At 48.7% G+C, this 24,855-nt stretch overlaps 1 protein-coding gene across 5 annotated transcripts in view; it reads left to right on the top strand.

Moving 5' to 3' along the window:
* Window positions 1–24,855, top strand: part of GNB1 (G protein subunit beta 1) — a 70,806-nt gene that overhangs the window by 27,421 nt on the left and 18,530 nt on the right. For 2 of the 5 annotated variants that reach the window (XM_019658478.1, XM_019658477.1), the window contains exons 1-4: window positions 12,768–12,884; window positions 17,183–17,285; window positions 22,199–22,237; window positions 23,747–23,853. In XM_019658478.1, coding sequence (XP_019514023.1) covers window positions 17,229–17,285; window positions 22,199–22,237; window positions 23,747–23,853 — 203 coding nt within the window. In that variant the 5' untranslated portion in view covers window positions 12,768–12,884; window positions 17,183–17,228. Of the gene's footprint in view, window positions 1–12,767; window positions 12,885–13,540; window positions 13,630–17,182; window positions 17,286–22,198; window positions 22,238–23,746; window positions 23,854–24,855 lie in introns of those variants that run through there. The other 3 variants (XM_019658479.1, XM_019658481.1, XM_019658480.1) reach the window with 2 other exon arrangements.

A 24,855-nucleotide genomic window follows, 5' to 3' on the forward strand; every position in this document is an offset into this window, starting at 1 on the left:
ACGGCAGCCCAGCTCCAGGTTGAGCTGTTGTTCAGCATCTTAGCTGTGGAGGGCAGTGTCACTGGCCCTCATATGTGGGATCCGAACCGGGACCCTCTGGCGTCCCAAGCCAGCTCTTAACCAACATGCCATTCGGCCGGCCCACTAATAATTCTTTGATCAAGGAATTTTATCTTAGTTTTTGCTTAAAGCTTAAATAGAAAGGAAAGTCTGGGTCTAAAAGGAAATGTATAGATCCCCCTTAAAATACATTTTTGGTGAGTGTTTGTTTCCTTCTTCAGCATCTTTACTGTATCCCCACCCCCACCCTCTTTTCACCACTGAGCGTTTTTGTACCAACAAGGTGTCATTTAAGAGAGGGATAGCAGTTGGACTAGATATCAGTAATGGAGAAAATAAAGTTAACTTGTCAACTTCCTGTCTCATCCAGATGTAAGAAGTGGCAGGGTTTGTTTGGCGTTTAGTTTTAGCAGGAAAAAAACTTGAGTGGCAGAAACAGGTTAGCTCCTGTGAATGCTGCGGACTTCACACCTGCTTGTCTGTGTCCCCAGGACTCTGCTTAAACATCACTGTGCCTTCTCTATGCCTTTTATGAAAGACCCCTTAGTCCCCCCCACCAGCCTTCTCACCCCATTTTATTTTTCCTTAACGCGGAACGCACCTGGTGTATCACTGTTAAGCGCTCATATCACTTCCGTCTGCCTCTTTGGCTAGAAAGAAAGATCCCTGACAGCAAGACTTGTGTCTTTTTCACTGTGGGACCCCACGCAGCAGTGCCTGGCACAGAATAGATGCTTGGTATGTGTGTGTCGAGGAATGAAGGCTCACTAATACGAACCCAGGCCTGAACGCGTGCCCGGCTCAGAGGAGGCCGGCGACGCGCTGTCCTAACAATGACGGCGTCGTAACGTAAACCCTGGCCTCAGCCGAGCGTCACATTAAAGGGCAGAGTGATTCTGAGCAGTCTGAAGGCATGGAGTCTCTTATTCTTGCTTCTTTCCAATTCCCACTGGAAATCACAAATGATTTAAAATATGAGTTGTAGAAACACTTGCAATTCAGAGTGCCTTCTGTGTTTTGAGAATTTACAGGAAATAGGGTACTCATTGTCTTCAGCTTGTAAGTTTTGGAAGCATGTCTTTTTTCTTGACTGTGGGAGAATATTTACTTTTTAAAATTGTCTTTAATTCTTCTAGGCCAGCGGTTCTCAACCTTCCTAATGCCGCGACCCTTTAATACAGTTCCTCATGTTGTGGTGACCCCCAACCATAAAATTATTTTCGTTGCTACTCTATAACTGTAATTTTGCTACTGTTTTATGAATCATAATGTAAATATCTTTTTGTTTTCCGATGGTCTTAGGCGACTCCTGTGAAAGGGTTGTTCGACCTCCAAAGGAGTCGCGACCCACAGGTTGAGAACCGCTGTTCTAGGCAAAGATACATTCATGTTTCTAAGATTTCTGTCTCAGACTCCAGTGGTCAGGACCAGACCTTGGTCCAGATGTGGCATAGAGCACTGAAGCCACCTGGAGTGTTGGTGTATAATAACATGTGGCCCTACTCAGACTTAATGAATCGGAATGCTGGGGGAGGATGCTTGGAAATACGGGGAGAAAGAGAGAAGGGCTTTACATCAGGCAAGGCTGCAAAGCTTGGTTTTCTGCCACAGGGGGAGTATTTGAAGAGCAGAGGAGCCAGATGTCAGAGCTGCCCTTCAGAAAGATCACTCAGGCAGTGTGGTGTGAGATGGGCAGGAGAGAGAAAGATGGCAGGGGGAGCAAGTCAGAAAGAGTAGGCCCAGCACAGTGGGAGAGCCTGGAGGAGCCAGCGGCAGAGGGGCTGGGGTGCAAAGGCGGGGAGTGGGGAGGGACACAGTTGAGTGGCAGCTTGCTGGGACGGGGATTCTTGAGTCCGTGCTTGAGGAGGGTGGTGGAGCGATCATTAGTGGGTGGGAAAGGAAAGGCCTGTAAATAGGGGGTGAACCCTTAGGGCACTGTAGAGTTTAGGGCTCTAGGAATTGGGGTGCAGTCTGGGAAAGAGAAAGACAAGGAGGTGGGAGAACTAAAGGGACGGTGTGCCCTAAACCAGTTGGAGGGGGAGGGCCAAGGAGGAAGTGAGAGGTGTGTGTCCAGTGTCGATAATGGCGCCAAGTAGGAGAAGGGCTGAGGGGTGGCTGTTGCCATCATTCAGGTGGGAGACGGTGGGCATTGATTGATGACAGCACGGGATGCCCACTTGGAAGATAAGACAGGTGGGAATTGGAGAGTCCCCTCACACACCATTGGTGAGGCTGTAAATGAGGAGGTCACCTACTTAACTTGCAGGCACCTAGGCAATGGGTGCTGGTGCAGATATGGGATGGTATACAGATCATTTCATTTGGGTCATGTTAATTGATTGCAAGAAACAAACCAACTGAAGCACTAGATGAAGAAAAAACAAGAATTAGATATGGGACTGGAATGTAGGGCGGCTGGGAAGGGACAGGAAGGAGGACACTTGGGAGTGTGCTCCCCAAGTTGTGGAGGGTAGTCAGCCACCACTTTCAAGTTCCCGTCTTCCAGACCTGGGGAGTCTGCCCCACTCATGGCCTCAGTTCCATGTTGTTGGGGGATAGTTTGTTTTGGTCTGATGGGAGCTGCGTACCTACCCCTGGTCTGGTCAGCTGTGACTGGGTTGGTGGTGGGGAGACTGGGTGGTGTCGAATAACATGCTGCCAGGAGCCAGCGGACCTTCCCAGGACCGGGGCTTGGAGGAGGAACAGTGGGGGCAGCTCAGAATAGCTGGTCTAGAAGCTGAAGAGACCCCACCACCACCACCTCCCCCACCACACACGGCCACCAAGAAAAAAGTGCAAAGCAACCATGAAGATGGGCACAGTCCTTACAGCCTTGTGGGACAGAAGACAGAAATGGAGACAGAGGACAGGGTGCGGCTGGATGGGGAGAGGGCGGTCAGGAAGGCTTAGTGAAGATGCGGCTTCCTGGCAGAGGGGAGACTTGTCATTATATCTGATCTTTTCACAAGTGGACACAGGCTCATTGTTTTAGAATGAGAGTCAGTGTAGCGGTCGGCCGTGAAGCCTCTGGGCTGGACCCCAACCCTGCCCCTACTCTGTACAGCGTGGAGCTGGTATTGACCTCTCTTTGCCTCTGGTGTGTTTTCTGTAGTTTTACAGAATTAAAAGTACAAGGAGTGATGCTCTAATAACAGTGCACCTGGTAGTGCTGCTGAGGGATTCATTGGCTGAGGCGTATGAAGCACTCAGCAACACAGAACCTGGCATATAGAAGCACTTGATACATTTTATTGTTGATTAAAAATAATCTGTGCTACATCTGTTTTCCAGCTCTGCCTTTAAACGTGGTTTGCTGGCTTAGAACAAACGCATCAGCTCAGTTATTCCGGACAGAAGGGGTGTGCTCAGGGCTTACTCGTTACATTGCTCTGAGACTTAGATGAACTAGGCAAAAGGCTCAGAGCGGGACGCAGCTGGGGGCTGTGGGGATCCCCCTACTGTGTGATTGATGGTGGTCAGAGTGAGGGGCCTCAGAAGGACTGGAAGAGGGCGGAGGAGGGAGGAAACCGAGTCTCCTGAGTCCCGGATGTGGTGTCTTCTCATTCCTCCCCTTTGGGGGAAAATATCCTCTGGTAGCTCCCTAGACTCTCGTCTCCTTTCTGATCTTACACTTGATAATGTCGAGTACAGTTGCAGTTAGTTTCCTCCCAGCTCCCAGTGGTGCCGGTTGATTCTCGACCCTCTGAAGAGCACCAGTTTATTCCACCTGGGTTTCTGAGCTGTGATGTATCTTGATGCTGGTCTCTCTCTTCATTGTGCTGGGCCTTCAGTGCACGGTCTCAGTCTGAAAGCTTAGGTGATTCTAGAAGGGATTGTCGAGGCCGCAAAGGTGTGTCTTCAGTTGTGCCCCCTCATTTCTGAATTGACTTGGAAGTGCTTGGAGCCTGGGGTGGTTTTTCACCTTCCTGTGTAGGGGTGTTTTCTCGTTCTTGCCCCAAAGACATGTCCGATGCCCAGCAGTCACTCGGGGGCTTGGTGGCAAAGTTGCTTTTTTTACTGCAGAAGTTGAGCTGTCACCTGGTCAAAACCTACGTTGGAAGCAAGCTGGAGAGCTTTTCAGGGCATATTGTGTGGTTGCCTACTCTTCTGCAAAAAACAAGGACTTTCCAACATGACTTTTCCCCAAGAGATGCACTGTATCCTGAATATAAACCACAGTCAAGTGTTCAAAAAAGATTTTTAATAAACACAAGGAAATACAGGATAATTTAAAAAACAATGGAGCACATTTAGAAATTGATTCTTTAGCACTTAGGGGTAGCCATTCCATGGAGGAGCCAGAGCACACGTGCCTCTCATATCCCTGGCACACCCATCGCATGTAGCCTGCCTTGTCCCAGCTTGAGAGACAGTACAGATGGGAGGTTCTCGGGGCAGCCGGGTGAGGTCACACTGTGTGTGGGGATGCGTGGCGTCCACAGGCCCACAGGAATTTTGTCCAAAACCTCCAGGTGGCACCAGGAGACGCTCAGTGGAAGCTGCGTACCTGTGGGAAGCAAGGTCACGGTCCAGTGTGTTTTTGGCCTGGAGCACCTGTGCGTGCACTGTGGCCCAGAAAGTAACTCTGGGGAGCCCTGTATCTCCTGTAATGCCCCTAACAAATGTACAGCTTTCCGCCAAGTAGAGTGAAGGCTCGTCCTACTAGAAACGGGTGGGTGGCTTGTAGCACGAGGGACAGGCCTGCTTTTCCTTGGCCCCCATCCCTGAGGAAGGTCCCTTCATCAGGGTGGGTGAGGGCAGCTTCCCACCGGAGGAAGCCTGTGTGTGCTGTGGATTCAAACCAGCCGCAGCTCAGTAGAGACTGGATTGGCTCCGCCCGGCGGAAGGCGCCCACTGCCGGCCTGGACACTCTTCGCTGTGGTCTCCATAGAAAATGAGGAGACGTGCGACAAGTAACCCGCTGTCAAGAGATCGGGAAATGAGCGGATGCAGACCTGGTGATCAACCCGTGATGACCGGTGGGAGCTGTAAGAGGGCGCTTCCAGTCGCTGCATGGCTTCACATCAGATTAGATATCAGTAAGGGAAATCCCCAAACATGTGGAAACTAAACAAGTCAAAGATGACATCAAGGGGAACTTTGAAAAGATTTTAACTGGAACGAAAGTGAAAACAAAACAGCAAAATAGTGAAAGCCGTGCTATTGGGCGGCAATGCAGAGCCTGACGCGCCTACAAAAACAGAAAAGCCTTGGACCTAAGCCCCAGTCCCGGCAATAGAAGAGCAAGCAAGCACCCTGAGCTCAGAGCAGGCGGAGGGAGGACATACTCAGCAGAACACCATGAAACTGAAAGTTGGTCCATTGAAGAGATCAAATTGTAATCCTCTAGCCAGCCCCAGAAAGATAACAAACAGTTAAAATGAAGAAAAATTCATTAAATGTGAATATTAAAAATGAAGTAGTAAAAATGCATTGGTCGTGTCATTAAATCATGACCACACTATTGTGCCAAGTTTTTCAGCCACTAAAACCTTTTCTTACTGTGTTGGTCAGTGGAAAAGTCAAGAAATAATTATAAAATACAGTAATTTTCTCTGCCTGTAGCTTTCAAGTCATCCCATTCTTTTGTTTGAAAACTTGAAAGGCGTACTTTACAAAAAACTTGAATTAACCCCTTATGACTTGGGTTTCCCCTCCCCCACGTTGTGATTCTGAATAGTTGAGGCTTCAGACAGTTGAAAGAGCAGGTCAGGGAGCTCTGTCCCTTTCACCAAGAAGTAGTGCTTTGTAGTGTGTGGGGCCTCCTTTTCTTCTGTTTCTTTATGTATGCTTTCTGGGGAAGCATTTCTCTGAGCACATGTCATGACACTTAATTCTTTACAGCTCCTACCTGCTGCCTCTGAACAAGGGTCATGGTTGACATTCCCACAGTGGTGTTACTGAACCCCAGGACTCCAGCATCGATTCGGTAACCTCCTAACCCAAGTTCACACATTTCCTCACTTCCCCCAGGTCCTCATGCCCTTCCTCACACCCAGGGTGTCATCACCTTCCCGTCGTGTCGGTCTGGTGGTCTCTTTTGGCTCCCGACATCTTGAGCAGTCATCCCACCTTTCCCCCTGTCATGACATTGACATTTTTGACAAGTTCAGGCCAGTTTCTTGTAATGTTTCATATTCCGGATTTTTATAAATGTCCCCTCAAGATTGAACTATTCTGTTGTTGGTAGTACTGTACTGAGTTTCATCACTTGATTAAGGTGGTGTCCACGTCTCTTAGTTGTAATGTTTTCATTTTTAAATGAAGGAGCCATCTCTGAGTGATCCTTTTAGACCTGTGACTGGCGCTGCGTGGGCAGCAAAGGAGCCCCACGAGGTCGTCTTTTTAGCAGAAGTGAGCCCCGGCAGCTAACAAGTGGAGCCAGACCAAGCTCTCACACCCCGTGCCAGCATGCCCATCCCTGGGAGCTGGCCCCTTAAGGACGCGCTCCCGGTTATCTTCCTCCAAACAACAGGGACCCTTAACTCTGTCTCGTGTCTTGAGCCACAAGGCAATCTGGGCACTGGAGTCAGAGCAAACTGTAATACAGTTTTCTTTTTTTATTTTTTCCTCCCTGTCTCTTCATGTGGAAAATACCTGAAAGGATTTGTGTTAAGGGATTGGTTGTGACAGTCACCTGAAATAAGTGCCTCTCACCTGGGGCTCATATAACCTCCCAGGAACAACTAGTGGTGCCTGGAGACTTTTGGTTGGCACAGCTGGGGAATGCGTACTACTGCCATCAGAAGGAAGAGGCCCAGGATGCTGCGAGTATCATACCAGACAGACTGCCCCCCCCCCTTCTGCTGGAGAAGCGTGTGTCTGCTTCCAACAGGAGCGGCACAGTTCCCAAATAAAGCTGTTCCCAGGGCAGCCAGGGCCTTTCAGCCTCTTGATGCCTCTCCTGCCCCCCAGACGAGATGTGTGCACTGAGCTTGTAGGCTCACAACACAGAGCTAATCAGCAGGTGTAACCTCTAAGACACCCCAAGTGGTCTTTTCACAGAGTTTGAGTGGGAGAGATTCAGAGGTGTATTTAAATGTTGGAAATGGAGTTTCTGGGAAAGAACAAGCAGACATTTCAGAAGTGGTGTGGAATTGCATGTAGTTTCGTGTGGCTGCAGTGTGGCCAGAGGAGCGGCTCGAGTCTGTGCTGTGACGCCTGCTGCTCCGGCCGCCGCTTCCGGGCTGTCGGCCCAGCTGTGGGTGGCACTGGGGCGGCAGGAGTGGGGTAGAGGGGTGCATTGGAAATGCCCCTCGTACACCTAGACATGCCCGCCCACTCCTAGTAAACAGGTGGCCAGGGCTTTGAGACCAGATGGCGCCCTCTCCATGTCAGACGGGACGATCTGCGGGATTACCGTACTCTGAGAAGCTTCTTAAATTGCGGTGGTTTTTTGGTTTTTTTTAAGTATTGTTATTGTTATTACTGTGATTTTTCTGCTAACAGGATTCTAAACATCTCTCCCCTCTGATACTTGTCAGTTTAACTTGGTGTTTCCTTTGAGGCATTTCTAAGGATTTTTTTTTTTTAATTGAGATCAGATTTCTTTTTCTCCACACTGATGAACTAAATACTAAGTTACTACAAAGTACTAAATAAGTGATTTGGGGCAAGAAATGGGGCTGGGGGAGGAGTGGAGTTCCGTGCCCCAAAATGTGCAGGATGGTGTCCCCACAGCCCGAATGCACGCACAGCCTGTTCTCTGTGTCGCAGACCATCTTACTTGCATTGGAGACAGACCAGGAGTGCTTCTGAACTAAGGTAATTTCGATGTAATTAACCCACATAGGTTTTTAAAGTCCAGTATTTAAATTTTTCTTCAGGGTTTCTTTTTTTTTTTAAAAGGTTTTATTGGGGAATCGGGGGAAAGGGAACAGACAAATTGCTGTTGTTTTTTTTTTGTTCTTTAGTTGTGGAGGACGTTGCTTCACTGGCCCAAGCTGGCACCATCATTGAGCTCTTCCCGGGCGAGGCAGATCAGTCACCGGCTTCTAGACGGCCGCTCACGCTGGCTGCTGGCTACACATTGTAGCCCATGGCAACCCACTGCAGCAGGGGACTGCAGCCCACGCCCCATCGCCTGCGACCCATGCAGCCCAGCCCCAGGTCGAGCTGCCGTTCACCATTTTAGCTGCAGAGGGCAGTGTCACTGGCCCTCATATGGGTTCCGAACCGGGGCCCTCTGGCGTCCCAAGCCAGTTCTTAACCAACGCACCACTCGGCCGGCCCAGTTTCTTTTTTAATAACCTCATTTTGCCCATCTGTTTTAAGCTCAAAGCTGGTGTTTAGAACACATTAATCCTAGAAGGGCGTTTCCTCAAAAGGCTCCATCCAGTGTTCAGTAGGAAAGGTTAAGTAAGGTCCCAGAGGTTGTGGCTTTCTTTCTAGATTAGAGCAGTATTTCTCCAGCTTCTTTCGTTAGAAAACAACGGAGCCCTTTTCCCAAATCAAATCTTCACTGGACCACTAGCGGATGATACAGATTAAGGTAAGGCCACGTAATCCAGAAAATCACCCCAGGTTGTCTGTATAAAGTGGGAGTGATAGAGCTCATGTGTCCGTGTTGGGGTGAAGGTATACGGACGGCTCTTTGTAATAATGAAACTCTGTGTAAGTTGAAATAATTTTAAATTAAAAAGCAAAACTCAGTTGAATGAATTAGGTGCTTGAACAACGGGGTATGGTATACAAAAGGTGAAGTTGATACCAGAGATACAAATGAACTCAAAGTGAATCATAGACCTAAATACAAAGCCTGACACTAGAAAACCTCTGTAAGAGAACACAGACAATCACTGAGCCTGTGTTCGGCAGAGATTCCTTAATCGTGACATCAAGGCACAGTCCAGAAGAGAACACTTGTAGATAGGACTTGATCAAAATGAAAAACTTCTTTTCCCTCAGAGACACCATTAGGAGATAGAAAAGCCACCGGCTGGCAGAAAAGGTTCACAGGTCCCGTCTTTGAGCTGATTTGTACCTAGAATGTGAGGAACGCCGGCCTCTCACGCATGCATTGCGGGTGCGGCTGCATTGCAAACAGTTTGTCAAGCACACGCGGCCATTGGTGCTGCAGCAGCAGGCGTCCCCACAGACTGCCCCCGGGACGGCGACTGCTTGGAAAGGGCGTGCTGGGGACAAAGCCATTGCGTCCTGTACTTGCACGTACTTGCAGCTCTAGAAAGTGCACACTAGTGTCAGCAACAGAAAGCATGTTTGTGGCCGCGGTGGGGGGGCTGAAGAGGGGCGCGAAGAGGCTTGCAGGCAATGGCCAATGGGGGGGTCACAGGTGCACACGTCTGTGAGAAGGTATCAAGCTGTATGTTGACCGTGTGACTCCATTCCACTGACCTCCACTCTTCCCATGTTCATGATTTCTCCACTGACTGGGTAGGTGTGGCAGGTCGGGGAGGTGGGGGTGGCTTTGTCAGTCTCTCAGGTCATTGAGTGGAGCCCTGGTACCGACTCTTAGTGGGCATCTGCCCTGTGTCATCAGGTTTGAAGGGCTTAGGTGGCTCCTCACTGAATCCTCATAGCACGTGAGGCTGGCACTATTACTGTCTCCACTTTCAGACCCCAAACCAAAGGCACAAAGAGGTTAGGGACTCAGTGGAGGCCGCCTGGTGAGGAGAGAGCCAGGCCTGGACGCTGGGCGCACGACCCCACTGCCTCCACAGCATGCTCTGCTCAGGTGGGCTGGACACGAGATGAGGGCCATGAACACAGCTTCTGCGGAAAGCTAGTAGTGGTCGTCTTAGTTTGCAGGAAGTAAGTGTAAAGACAGAGATTTCCCCCCGTGATGGATGGGCAGGGTCCTCCCAGCCTTGCGGGGGTATTGGCACCTCGTGTGTGTCCCCACCACTGTTGTTCCTCAGACCTTCCTGCCAGTGTATGCCGCTTGTTTCTTAGACGGCGTCAATTACGTATGAAGTTTGGCTCTGAAGTAATGAAAGCGGCACTTCCTGTTTGGCCTCAGCGGGTTCGAAGGGCTTGGGTTTATTGACTAATTTTTGATCACCCACTATGTGCTAGGGTCTATGTCCTACCCTGAAGCAGAGGGCCGTAGGCTAATGAGGTGAGATGCAGAGAGAGTGCAAGACTGACCAGGGGCACCAGATAGCAAGATCCGGAGGGGGCCGGGGCCATGGCCCGGTGAGGGGCACTCAGCCTGCATGTCTCCCTCCCGTCCCCCGAGCTGTCACTGTGGTTATTGTGGTGGCCCCTAACTGCCAGCGTTTGGTAGGCAAGTGAATTGATTTGTAAGGTGACATAAGGAAGTGACATTAGAGTTAGGGAAGACCACCTCAGCTTTCTTGGTTTCTGAGCTGGGAAAACGGGGGTCAATTTTGTGCAGGGGGAGCCCAGTTCCTACTCTTTCCAAAAGGTACTGAAGGGACTTGGCCCCCAGTTGACTGTGTGGGTGAAGAGATGAGGGAGGGCTCAGCGCTCTGTGCCCTATGTGTATAGATGTCTGTGTTCACAGTACAGACTCACTTCTGCTGAGGGCCACCGGATTGCTCCCAGCGTCGTGGCGCCTTAGGGGTGCACGCTAAGACCACACTGCTGTCCATAGAGGCAGCACGAGAAAAGGAAGTGTCCTGTGTCCGCTTTACCTGACAGCAAACCCCTGCTCTGTGTCAACCGCCCCGAGTTCTCTTAAAATTTGCGTCAGAAAAGAGAAACAGGAAAATCTCATAGGATCATAGATGTTGAATACATTGCATGCTAATAACGTGTTATGCACATGTGTCAGTGTTCACACAGCGTGTGCACATTCGCTGTGTGCCCTGGGCTGGGACCACTCGGCTTCCCCTCGGAGGCCCATTCCCACCTGTGGGCCACACAGCTGGTTAGTTTACTGTGTACGTCTCTGATCGTTCTGATTACTGCTTCAGATCTAAGCATCAAAACCTAACGCTAGTTTTCATCACTTTTGACACATGGATATGTAAGCCCCCAAGGTCAACCATTCAGTTGTTCAGACAAACTTGGGGATTATTGGGGTTGCATCATTCTCAGACAGCTGGCCAGCTGAAGTGGCAGGGTGAGCCATGTCATTGCAGAAAAAATGTCACGACATGGCCTGCTTGTGGGATGTCCATGCTCCCACACTTTTAAAACCAAGAGATTTTAGCAAATTCAGTACGTGCTTGTAATGTAGTCAGAGAATACAAAGAAATGCTGATTAAAAAAACCAAAACATTGAGAATGTCCAAACAGATAAAAACAGAATAAATGTAATCACCCAGCTCCAGCATTTAGGGAACTTTGCCAGTTTTGTTGAGCCAACCTCCCTCCCTCCCTCCTTCCCTCTGTTCCTTTCCCCCCTTCCTGTTTGTCCTGCCTTGAAGTGTCTTAAAGCAAATCCCCGAATCTTACTTCACTCATAAGTAAGAAGTGTTTCTATCAGTTAAGGACAAGGCCCATTGTGACACCAAACAAAAGGGCAGCAACTCCTTTGTGTCCTCAAACACCCAGACCACATTCAGATTTTCTTCATTTTCTCTAAAAAGTCTGTACACTTGGGTTTTGAATCAAGATTCAAAGTCTCGTGACGTTTTTTTAGAACTTTTAATGGAAAACTGGAACATATCAATATATCAGCATACACCTTCAAATGCAGGGCAGGCAGGGTCGGTCCCATGGGGCCAAGTGTCCACAGGGCGGTCACTGCACCCACTCCAGTATCAACACCGGCACTGTCGTGGTGCCTTTGTCCTGCTGCTGGTGTGGTTAGAACTGTGTGTCACAAAGGAGGACTTTCTGTCGTCCTTTGGGTTAGCACCGTCTTATTTGGAGGTTAACTTGGATGTGGGCATGAAAGAAAAGTAGAAAGCCGATGGAACTGGTTTCAGTGCCTCATGCAAACCCCTCTCTCCCAATGCTGCTTTGTCTTGGAGATGCAGCGTGGTGGGCGAGGGGTCGAGTAAGGGGGCAGCCTCCTGCCCGTGGGACACTGGGTGCTCTGTAGGCTGGATGTGATCTTGGAGGTTTCAGAGGGGCCACTGGAGCAGAGTGGGAGGCCCCAGGGCTGAGACTGCATGCGCTTGTCTCCTCTGTTAAAGGAACTTCATCCTCTAATCACTGAAGGGCTGACAGAGCACTTTCCAATTGTCTCATTTAATTGTTATTTCAGCCTGTGACGTGGACACCATTCTGGCTTTGCATTCAACAGACCAGAGTGAAAAGAGATTTGGAGAAAGTTGCGTTCCTTGTATGTGGCGGAACCAGAACTTGAATTACTCTGATACCTTACTCAGCGCGTGGCCTGAGTGTCATTGTCAGCAACTGTGTGATAACTGGGGTTCTGGGTTCCGGGATGTCCTTCCTGGACTTAACAGGGTCTTCAATAGAGGTTGACAGTGTGCGTGTAGCCTGAGGTGACTTAGTGCCACCCAGGGCCTCCGGGGAAGCACATTATATTGCCAATGGGAAATAACTTGAATAATGAAATTATGCTAACATGTTGACTTTCAAAGATGTTGCGTGTTTTCTAAAGTAGGAGCAGGTCACTTTCACATACTGGCTGTTAAGTTACTTCGATTTCTACAAAAAGCATTTCCAAAACAGAAGTTCTAAATAAAAGCCAGTGGCAGATATGGGTCAGAGAGGACAGACGGGAACCTCTCAGCAGGTCCTGTCTTAGTGGATTAGACTGGTCAGCGAGCTGAGTCAGCATGTCCAGAGCTTAGCAGTGACTTGCACACAGGAGGGGAGAAGGGGAGAAGGGACCCAGGCCATGGGACCTGATGGTGGGGTTTCCAGAAGGCTTTGGGGGGACCACGGGTAGGTAGTGAAGAGAAGAGCAAAAGCAGTTCAATGTAAGTAAGACTTTAAAATGTACCGTATTTGCCGGCGTATAAGACGACTCAGCGTATAAGACGACCCCCTAACATTTCCACTCAAAATACAGAGTTTGTTATATGGTCGGCTGTGTGCGATTTTGCGAGTGTGGTAAAATCGCATAACAGCAAAATCGCGTAACAGCCGAGCATACACCCAGCAGCGCTGCTGATGCCTGAACGGTATGTGGAATGAAGTGGGCAGGCATCGGGAGGCCACTGTGGCACGGGGCAAGCACTATGGCCAGTCTATCTGAAGTGTACCTGGCGTATAAGACGACCCCCCACTTGGAGGCATATTTTTCATGGCCAAAAAATCGTCTTATACGCCGGCAAATACGGTACATTCATTGTTTCATTATCAAAGTTTAGAAACTGTACGGCAAATGTTGGAAAGCGAGAAAAATAGGATCAGTAATTCTAACAAAAATGCTATTTGTCTTTTTCAATTTTTTTTAAACTAAGTGTATTTTTGTTTTTCTGAAATAGCTAAAATGATTACATTTGTTTTTCATTTAACACATGATAAGCATTGCTCCAGATTTTTCTACCATCTTTCATTATTGTTCTTAGTGATACGTAATAGTTCGTTTGGTAAAAAGTTAACATTAGCTTTTTTTTTTTTAACTGAAAAGTATAGAGAAAAAAATGTGAAAGCTTCTTGCTTCCAGGGCCCAGATAACCTGTTAACTGTTGAAAGAAGAAAAAAATACATGTATAAAAGGTAATGTGAAAAATTAAAGCTGCCCCACTATTCCTGTCTTTCTCCAGAAATAGCCACTATTAACGTTTTCTTATGTATATACAGAAAAGATTGCTTACAGTAGCATAGATGTTTGTCCTTTTTATACACAAAAGAAAAGTGCCATCATTTATACACTGTACCTGTTTATTTTGTTTACAGTTTACAGAGGAGGTTTTGGGGTGAGCCTGCAGGCTGTGGGAATAAGAAAGTTGGTTGCTTCCTGGCAGTTCCGCTCAGGTCTCTCGCCGCCCGTGGGGTGCCGGCTTCTCTGGGTGGGAGCGTCGGCTGTCTGGCTCCTGTGACAGTGGTGGTGTTTGAACTCTGCACCCTCATCCTGTGGGGCCAGTTCAGTGTCCCAGCTCAGAGCGAAGGGGGCCGCCCATGTGTGGATGTGTGCACACTATGTCCCAGTGGTCCTGGACAGTGCCTCCCGGGTGACCGAGAGGCTAGCACACTGAGATCCTGAGTGTCCCCCCATCTACAGAAAACTTCTTTTCCAGATTTGATTTTAGAAAATACAGCTTTGACATGGAGAATAGTCGGTGTGGTTTTCAAAACCTTTAAATGCCTAACAGTAGGTTTCTTTTTCTCACCAGACCTTTTGTACAGGTTAAATAGGGTCTTTAGGACATTTGTTTGTATTGCTCGTAGAAATAGGAATGCCCCTTGTTTTAAAAATTGACAGACGTGGATTTTGAATCTTAAGTAGAGACGCAGATGTGGGCACGGATTAGAGAGGGAGCTGTGATCAGAAGGCAGTGTTAATAATTGATGCTGTTTGCTAAGGAAAGAACTCGGTCTGGTTTGGTCCCTTTGCTGTGACTGAAGATTAAAGTCAGAAGGTGTTGGTATTACTGCTTCCGAAATTTTGTGAAGTGACCGAGTTAAATGGAGCTTCTCAGTGTAAAGATACTTAGGTCTTCAGTAAACTCAGTTCTCTAGCTTAAAGCAGTACAGCTGGGCAAGTGCTGTGTGTATATTCTGCTGTAATATGTAAAAAAGAACATCTAATTAAAAGAAACATGTACTTAAATTTAAGATCTGAGGAGGTGCTAATACTGGAATTTGAGTCTTTACCTGAAGACCCGAGCGTCTTAAGAGAGTATCTCCTGTTTACCTAGATCCTAGGGAGTGTGCTGTTTCTAGTCCTTAACTCATTGACCGGTGATGCAGATTTGCATTAGAGTATGTGGAACAATCAGTGTGAACAGGGGTCTTCCTCCAGAAATGAAAAACAAATAAATCACAGTCTCTGAAATGCAGCAAAACCACGTTCAGGAGAAAGGGTGAAATTCTTTTTCAATCCTGGAGGGATACTCGTGTTGTCAACATGATTTCCACAATTCAAGATTCAGCAATGGTTGATGTTCCACGGAGAAATGAAGAAGTAAAGAAAAAAACCTATTTGTATTTTTCAGTATAATATGTTCATGAAGGGTGGTGATAGGGCAGATCAGTACTTGTCTTATAAATTTCAGTTCACAAGAATAGCGAATTTGTTATAAATTTTTAAAGAAACACAGTATAAAGGTTGATTTAAATGGTTTAAACCCCGGGAACATGCATTTAAACAATTTAAATGCCCCCGTCCTCAATGTGTGAATTTAAAAATTGGCTTTTTAGTGTTTAGGATCAGAAGTTATGTTTGTTGACTAAAACTGAGTTTAATTCAAGGTGTCTCAGGCCAACATTAGCTGTTGGTTTTTAGAAGGATTAATAAGGAAGCTTCTTCACAAACTAAGAAGGACTCTCTAATGTGGGGGTGCTGAAATCAAACACCCCCGACTCTGCAGGTCACGGTATAATCCAGCCACGTGTCTAACTGCAGGTTAGTGGTGCCTGGACTGGCACAAGGCACCTGGGGCGGGCAGGCCGGCCGTGGGCTTGAGAGAAGACCACGGCTTTCTGTGTGGAAATTAGTTCGTATTCTCTTGGCACTATTAATATTTCAGACATTCACGCACATGGGTGCAGTCCATAGAGTGTGTACGTGGACCCTAGAGAGGGAGTCAGTGTGGTCACTCGCACACCTAACTGCACCATGCCCCAGTCCAGCCGGGAAGGCCCCCACAAGGCATCAGCCGAGCTCCCTGTGTGTTCACAGTAATGCCTTTCCAAACAGCTCTCTTGGCCACAAGTAGCCCCAAGACTGTCACTGTGTGTCGCCTCCCACTGAGCTGGGCAGCAGGCCCCGCCTTCTGCTGTGTCCTGGCTCCAGAGGCCTTTCTTGGTGACCTTCCAGCACTGGGGACTTGAGCTGCCTGTCTGGAGTCCGTCTGCTTCCTGCCTGGCTGGCCTGAGCAGCTGCGGCATTTCTAGCTGTGACTAGACGTGGGCTGGCTGAGCCAGGTGAGAGCAAGGACCAGATCTGACTTTCCAAGATGCTTTGCGTTAGGAGTGATGTTTTTGTTGTCAGCAGTAAATATACATCAGGTTTCTGTAATAGGGACCATGGAACAATTATTCGAAATGCTTTTTGTAGAGTAGGAAAGCTTATGTAGACTAGGAACTTGGACAACTGTGCTTCTGGGGCCATCCATGTAATGGCCCCCAGGTGTGTTTCAATCTCAAGACGATAAACAAGCACCGTTAGTTCAATATCTGGTGTGTGTTATATTAACCCTATGACTTTTATACACAACCTGTGAGGGAAAGCACTCCCCTGTATTTGCATAGGAAATGGAGGCCTTGCATAAGCTGTGTTTGCGTGTGGGAGCTGACGTGCTCGTAAGTGATTAAAAGATGTTGGTGATTATATCTTCAGCTTTGTGCTCTGTTGGTCAGATTTATGATTGACAGCTCTGTTCTGGGTCAGAAAAGCAACCTCCAATTCTGAGATTTCTTTGGAAAAATGAGTCTCTCATTAACCAAGATGGCTTTGTTTTGACTGATTCAGGAGTGCTGACGAGATGGTGTGGGGTAGGGCTGCCTTGCCCTATGCCTGTCACGTTAGGGGGTGTTCTGAGTTTTTTGGCCTCCCACGGTCCCGCTTGGTGGGGCAGCAGGCTGTCCCCGAGCCAGATGCCTGCTGGGCACCACACCAGATCCTCCTAGAATTGCTGTGAAAACGTGCCGACATCTGGGCGGTCATGGGTTCAAGCTCATTGATGTGACTTTGAGGTGCTAGGTTGCCAAATTGCCGCTGTACCCCATTTCCTGGCCTACCTAGCCCAGGGTTTTCACGTGAGAGCTGTTCTGCGAGTAAATGTCAGTCTTAGGTTCTTGGGTTCCCTAGTGAGACCCAGATCATTCGTGAAAAATGTGTCGTAACAGACTTTTCCTTTTTCAGCCTACCACCATCTTTGAGTAAACCACTAGATATTGGCATTGTGCAAAGCTAGTGAATAGCAGTGAGTGTGTTTTCCTAGCCAGCCCCTGGGAGGTAGGCATTTTATTACAGCTTCTGGCGAATGTTACAGTGCTTGGACTTGAGTGAAACCACAGCACTCGGAACTGCAATTTCCCCTTCTCACCTGCTTCATGATTACTCAGCCATTGTTTATTAATGTTTCTGTGCTTGCGTTTTTTTCAGATCTCAGATTCTTTGAGGTGACGTTGGAGAGCACTGAGATCAGAAGATGAGTGAACTTGACCAGTTACGGCAGGAGGCCGAACAGCTCAAAAACCAAATTAGAGTACGTAGCTCACACGTGGTTTTGTTTGTTTGTTTGTTTTAATAAATTTTATTGGGGAACAGCCATGGTCATTGGTTACACATTGCTTTCATGCTACAATGGCACAGTTGACTCTTTTAAGGAGGGCACAGCTCACAGTGGCTCATGCGGGGATGGAACTGACAGCCTTGGTGTTATCAGCACAACGCTCTAACCAACTGAGCTAACAGTCACCCTCTCATACGTGTTTTTGTAATCATTTGGATTTTAGGTCAAATGTTATCTGTTTTTAGGAAATTTGGGTTACAGAATGACCCCCTAGTGTTCTGGACTGAAACGGAGTCCTCATTAGCCCAGGACGCACTAATCACACATCCAGATACTGCGTCTAGCACGTTAGCTGCAGAATTCTGTTTCCTAGTAGGTTGTTATTTGAATATGTATAAAATGTTGCCATAGAGTTTATAAACATCTTCCCTGTACCTTGTTTTGTTTTTTAAAGATTTTATTGGGGAATTGGGGAGGGGAACAGACAAGTTGCTGTCCTTTTGTTCTTCCGTCTAGTTGTGGAGGACGGCGCTTCACTGGCCCATGTTGGTATTATCATTGCATTCTTCCCGGTGAGGCAGTCACTCGCCGGCCATTGGATGGCCGCTCACGGCAACTTGCGCTGGCTGCCAGCCACTCACAGTAGCTCATGGCAGCCCACTGCAGCAGGGGCTGCAGCCTACGCCGTTGCCATCGCCTCATGGCAGCCCAGCTCCAGGTTGAGCCATCTTAGCTGTAGAGGGCACAGTGTCACTGGCCCTCATGGGATCCGAACCGGGGCCCTGCTGCTCAGAGCTGGCGTCCAAGCCAACTCTTAACCAACACGCTACTCGGCCAGCCATGTACATTGTTTCTTAACTCTGGGAATTAGCTTTGTGGCATCCCTTTGGTCACTGTATAGAGTGTGGTGTCTGCCTCCCTCCGTGTGACTCTTAAGTTGTGGGCAGGAAACTTGTTTAAAAATAAGAGTATTAACGCCAATAGCACCAAATATTTTAGGTGTGCCCGATTTATTGTTCCCTGGGGGGGGTTACTGGAGTCCACAGCTTTGGCGAGGCCATCAGAGCTGAGACACCTCACTGAAGAGAGAAACCGCCCTGCACAGTTCAGCTGCCCTGCACAAAGAGCAGTCATAGAGTTCTAAGACTGAATTCCGTCACTGACCTATAACCTCACGTTGCGGAACCAGGGTCTTTGAAAAAGGGAGGAGAAGCGGGCCTAAAGGGATGAATTCTGCTCTCCTCCAGCTTCGTGAGTCGGTGTTGCTCTTCTCAGCATTGATATGAAGCATGAGAGGGAAAGCCGTGGGCTCACCAAGAAGCAGCACCTCTCAGCAAGTTTAGGTAGATGGTTGTCAGGGAGAAGGGCAGCAGTGCTGCTGTCTCGGCTTTATCCCCCCCCCCACCCACACACACACCAGTCAGGCAGCCCTCAGGGCATCACTTTTCAGGCGGCTCTAAATAGTGTTCTGATGGAGCCTAATCATTTCCTTTTCAAGGACCATGTTCAGAAGGCCTACTGGTAATTGGAGAAAGAAGCATCAACATTATTTTAGACATCTTTTTTGTTAGCTTGAGAACAGTTAATGGAATTATCTGAGACCTGTAGCTGAGGAGGAAACAGAAAATATCCTTTCATTGGGAGAAGTTCTGCTCTTACCATTTAAAATACCTGATCTACTCAGTAAAGATCAGGAAGACTCAGTGTTTCTGATTTGCTCTGATCAGACTTAAGATGTTTGTCCACCTCCCAAATGTAGAAATCAGAATTTTGTTTTTCTGACAACTGAAATTGTGGTTCATGGAGAGTGGATTCGGATCCATTCACAGTAGATAAACAGAGTCTGTATGGCAGAGGCGAAACCATATTTGGAAAAAGCACAGGCTGAAAGTCAACGTCACATCTCTTCCCACCTTGTAGCCCCAGGTACAGTGTGAAGTGCAGGCAGGGCTGTCATGCAGGCCCCACGTGGAATTTAAAAATGTGAAAGGAAACAGTTGGGATTAATTTTTAATAGACTGTATCTAAAACATGTCATTTCAACATATACTTAATATTTTCATTGGTTTTTTTTTTCCATTGTTTTATATTTTCTTTTAGAACTAAGTTGAGAATTGAGTGTGTCTCTCACATTAAACAGCACACGCAGTTTGCATGATGCGTGTCTCACGTGGCTCGTGGCTTCCCGTGGGACTGTGTCCCAGGAGAGTGGCTGAGCCATCATGGGCTGTGTCCCCAAGGCTGTGCAAGTCCATTACACGACAGGGAGGGAGACTCCCTTTTAGGAAGGAAAGAAACCCCCTTTTTCTGATTGCCCAAGGAGGGCGTGCTTCTTAAAGAAATGGTTCACTAGCCTGAGCAGGGCTGCTTTCTTTCTTAGGTTTGTCTTAAAGTTGAAAGACCCCAGAGGACTCTCATCCTTTTTTGATTGATTGGTGAGGAAGCAGGGCTCTCACAGGGATGCTGATTGGAGCATGGCATGTCTTCGAGTACACAGGCCATGTGATGAGTTAAGGAAAACGCCACAAAATGTACAGGTGCCAGCTGTGTACAGATTGACCGCTAGCCCCTGCTCAACGGGACTCACTGTGTGACAGGGTTCTGTGTGTGGCTTTGCGGTGGCTGAGCAGAGGGGGGGCTTGTACTGCGGCCCAAGCACAAAGAGGATGAATGTCCAGTAGGATGAGGAACTGAACAGCCAGTGGTTTAAGGGGACACAAAGGTGACCTGTTACCTTCAGTGACATTTATCATCACCGACAGTACAGAGGCCTGAGCACTAAATAGCACACGAGTCTCGCACGTTTCCACCAGCCCGTTAAATTGAGCATGAACCTAGAAGGTGGTGATTGTGCTGTTATTAAGCAGTGGCAGAGATGTGGCCCTTGGGTGGCCCCTTCCTGCACTGTGGGAAGTGGAAGGCGCTTGCGCTGAAACGCACACACGTGCACACAGCACTTGTTGGCTGAAGTGGAGACTGAACCGAAGTGACCTGTGCTTGGTGTGTAAAGTAGCCTTTTCGTTTCATCAGTCGGCTCACCACACTCTGTCTGGGGCGTAGCATGAACTCCGTTTTAACTTCTCGAGTTCCTAAGTCCCATCGTTTGTATTTTCCATTTAAAAAATTCTTGTTCTTTCTTAAAATTAGAAGCCACAGATAACATCAACAAAACTGGTATTCAGAAATAAACACTAAACTCAGTACTTGACGAGTAGAGTTCGTTGATGCAAGACCTGCCCCCCTGGGTCTCCCCTCCACTTCCTTCTCACCCCAGTTAGGTGCTGGCAGGGAAGTGCTAAGTTACAGAAGATTTTGTGTTAACTATATCATGAGTTAAACAGAGTGACATGGAATAGCATGATTGCAGTGCAGTTGGAGCCTGGGTCTTCTACTTTGATACACTTATGATAACAATCTGAATAGGTTTCTGTGCTCTTGAGGGGTAAGTATTCCCACCGCCTCACGAAATAAGATCATTCACACTGAGGCAGCTGGTCCTGGAGGGTGCTCCCTTGGGACACCCGGCATGTGCCCCCCTGTGTAAGGGCCGTCCTGTGGTCTGTGGCCACTGTCAAACAGGTGGTCGGATGACTATATAAGGAAACATTTTTCTTATTAGAAATTGTCATCATTTTCTGGGAAATCATTCCTACACTCAGATTTTGACCCAATTAAAGCTGTTACTGGGCTGGCCAAGTGGCGCATTGGTTAAGAGTTGACTTAGGACGCCAGCTCTGAGCAGCAGGGCCCCAGTTTGGATCCCACATGAGGGCCAGTGACGCTGCGCCCTCTACAGCTAAGACGGGAACAACAGCTCGACCTGGAGCTAGGCTGCCATGAGTCACCAGCGACGGCATAGGCTGCAGTGAGGCTGGCCGGCAGCTGGTGTGAGCTTTCGTGAGCAGCTGTGAGCCGCCATGAGCGGCTGTCCAGTGGCCAGCGACTGATGTGCCTCCCCCGGGAAGAGCGCAATGATAATACCAACATGGGCCAGTGAAGCAACATCCTCCACAACTAGACTGAAGAACAAAAGGACAGCAACTTGTCTGTTCCCCTTCCCCGATTCCCCAACGCTGTTCCCCTCCTCAATTCCCCAATAAAACCTTAAAAAAAAAGAGAAATATCCTTCTTCTTTAAAAAAAAAAAAGCTGTTATCTCATTTTCCTTCATAACGTATGGCTCTCTATTTATAAAATATATACATTAATTTGAGATTTCAAGATTTCATTTTCTAGTAACTTTGATTACTTAGGGGCAATGAAACATTTTAATTAGCTTTAGTATATCTCTTTATAGTACTTACCTGCCTCACAAGGTCATTTCATAGATAAGAAAATGTAACAGGATAGAAGAGCCAGGAAGTCATTAGAGCCTTTGCTCTTTTCCACAGAGTTTGGCAAGAGCCACTGTTTGGCTCTAAAACAGAGCCCTCAGTTAACACAATTCCAGAAGCAAAGCTCTTTGGGTTGGCCATTGGTGCTGTTTAGACTTTCTCTGGGCCCCACAGCTCCTGGGCTGTTAGAAGACAGAGCGAGATTTGCATTCAGGTGTGTGGCAGGGACGGGGGCCTTGGCAGGCAGGCGAGGAGGCAGCACCAATTGGTCCTGGGCTCCTTCCAGCACGGGCTGTGTTTCTGGGGTCACGGGTGTTGCCTGGGACATGTTAGGGTGCCATGGGCTGTGTGTTGAGTGAGACCTGTGTGCCTGTGCAGTCCCCAGATGGCCCTGCCCTGTGGGCTGTGAGGACAGGGAGGCAGGGGGCGAGTGTGCCACCCTGCACGTTCTGCCCCTGACGCTTTATAGAGTCTCTCTGAGAACCTGGTGTGAGGACCTGGGATGGACATATGAGGAACATGACTAATTTGCCTTCATCGTTGTTGTTTCTAGGACGCTAGGAAAGCATGTGCGGATGCAACTCTCTCTCAGGTAAGCACGCCTCATGCAGAGTCGCTGCCCAACATACAGATTGGTGTGCGGTGGGGGCCCCACTGGGGACCCCTAGGATAGGCTCTGGTCTCGTTCCTTCCACACGGTGAGGAGGAGGAAAACCATGCTTGGAGATTGGCACTCAGAATTCACTCCCGTGCTAGGCATGGGAAATGGTGTTTTTTTAAGATGAAACACGTCTCTAGCCTTAAGTAAGTACTTACTGTTTTAGAGGTCAGCATTGTCAGATACCATTACAGCCTTCAAACGAGGTATTTTCAAGGTCCTCTCTTTATAAAAAAATCTGCCTCAGAATGTCTATTCCTAAAGTTGAGTTTGGCAGATCCTCAAAACGTTAGACATAAATTATGACCCAGCAATTGCACTCCTACACACACACCCAAAAGGAGTGAAAACCGGTGCTCCAACGAGGACACGGACACATGTTCTTAGCCCTAGTCACAACAGCCAAAGGTGGGAACAGCCACAGTCCCCACAAGCGGACGAGTGCGTGAACAGAGTGCAGTAACGGGAGTATTAGTCAGCCATAAAAAGGGATGCGGTACTGACGCCCACCACGGCATGGACAGAAAACATGGCGTGGTGAGAAGAGCCGCACGAAGGCCACGTGGTGTGTGGTTCCATTCACAGTATGTCCTCAGAGCTGTGACCCCCACAGACAGAAGACAGGGCAGTGCGTGGCAGGCCCAGCTTCTCTTGGGGAGGTGGAATGTGCTAGATGCCACCGGGCCGTGCCTATAACATGCTCATTTCCACCTCGTGAAAGAGTTGACATCTTTGTCCAAAGAATCAAACAAATGTGAAAAAATTTTATTTTTATGGTGGACGATTAATTTTCCCCAATGTCCTAATGCTTTAGGGGATGCACTTTAATTGGGATTAAACAATAAGTTAAGGAGGAATTGTACTGCATAGAATTAGGTACATGAATTTGAACTCTCAGGTACACTTTTAGATCCCTTGCTGTGACTTGACACACTTGTCAACCTGGGACTTTCTGTCGGCCGGCCCAGTAGGTTAGCACCCCGGGCTGTGCCGTGGGCCAGATAGGAGACATCACAACCGTCCTGGTTGGCTCGCAGCCAAGGGCCTGTGAACAGGACGCAGGCCCAGGGCCGTGTACTTGGATGGGCAGCTGGCTGATGAGGCCGTAACGACTGAGGGAGGTGGGACGAGCTGGGCGAACAGCAAGGGGGGCTGAGGTGCATGCCCCTGGGGGCCGGCAGCGTGCCCAGCACATGTTGGGGGGACCATTGGGGAGACACAGGTGGTCCTGACGACCAGGTAGAGCAGGAGACATAACGAGAACCATGAAAGGAAGGTAGGCGCCGTGGTAAACGCATGTCCCCATGGGTGGAGAGCTGCCTTGGGGGCTGGCAGGATGGGGTGGGCACGGCGAGGGCGGTGGTGCCACCAGTGGGGTGGGCATGGAGGATACAGGGCAACGGTGTCGTCACAGGGCCGATTTCAGGAGCTTTTCTTTTTCAGATCACAAACAACATCGACCCTGTGGGAAGAATCCAGATGCGTACCAGGAGGACGCTGCGGGGCCACCTGGCTAAGATCTATGCCATGCACTGGGGTACCGATTCCAGGTGCGTACTCGCAGCCCCGGGGCTATTCGCTCTTTCTGGGGGAAGTAACAGCGTGTTGCCTGTGCCTTGTCGGGAAAGAGCTGTAGGGGAGCTACAGCTCTGGTGGGCAGGCCAAGCGCAGCGCCACAGGCCGTGCTCCCGCCACCTTTCCAGACCTGGGCTGCGTGTGCACAGTCACTGCTTCCCCACCCTGGTCAGTTCCTATCAGCCCTGAATGCGCCTTCCCTCACCTGTGCTGTCCCAGCGCCATGGCACAGTGCTGTGTGACCATGGGGAAGTCACCAGGCCTCTCTGTGCTTGACTCCTGTCTTTCTAGCCTGTTCTCATGGCTTCTTGGCTTATGTGCTCTAGGTTTCAGTGCCTTGGCTCGGGTTATCAAGCCTGCCCCAGGCAGTGCCGGCAGGATTCAGTGTCTGAAGCTGTAAAGTAGCAACCTGTGCGTCCCAGGTGCTGAGCCCACGCCAGGCAGCGGGAGTGCGTGGTTTGGCTGCTGTCCACATTCTTTCCCCTGGCCTGTCCGCGCCCCCACCCCACCCGCTAACCCACCATCCTGTCAGGGGCTCATTGTCTCTACCTTACACTCTGCCCCTGATCCTGACTTCTTTGTTCTTTGGTGGCTCATCTCCGCATGCTCTAGGTTGCTCCTTCCCTCCCCTCTCTGCACCCCCATTTCCCTTACGTAACCTGCAGCCTCGCAGAAACGAAATCTGCTCAGCCCTCTTCTTTTTCCTTAGAGCCTACTGGAAAGTCCATCTCTTCTACCTTCTTCACCCAAATAATTAAATAAAATGCTATGTGACTGTGGCTCTAACATGTTCTTTCAGCTGTCTCACAGGATTCTTTTTTTTTTTAAGATTTTTTTTTTTTTTATTGGGGAATTGGGGGAAGGGGAACAGACAAGTTGAGTTGTTTTTTGTTCTTCAGTCTAGTTGTGGAGGACGTTGCTTCACTGGCCCAGGTTGGCACCATCATTGCGCTCTTCCCAGGCAAGGCAGATCAGTC

The sequence above is a fragment of the Hipposideros armiger genome, unplaced genomic scaffold (genome assembly GCF_001890085.2).
Source record: "Hipposideros armiger isolate ML-2016 unplaced genomic scaffold, ASM189008v1 scaffold_284, whole genome shotgun sequence".
Taxonomy (NCBI): Eukaryota; Metazoa; Chordata; class Mammalia; order Chiroptera; family Hipposideridae; genus Hipposideros; species Hipposideros armiger.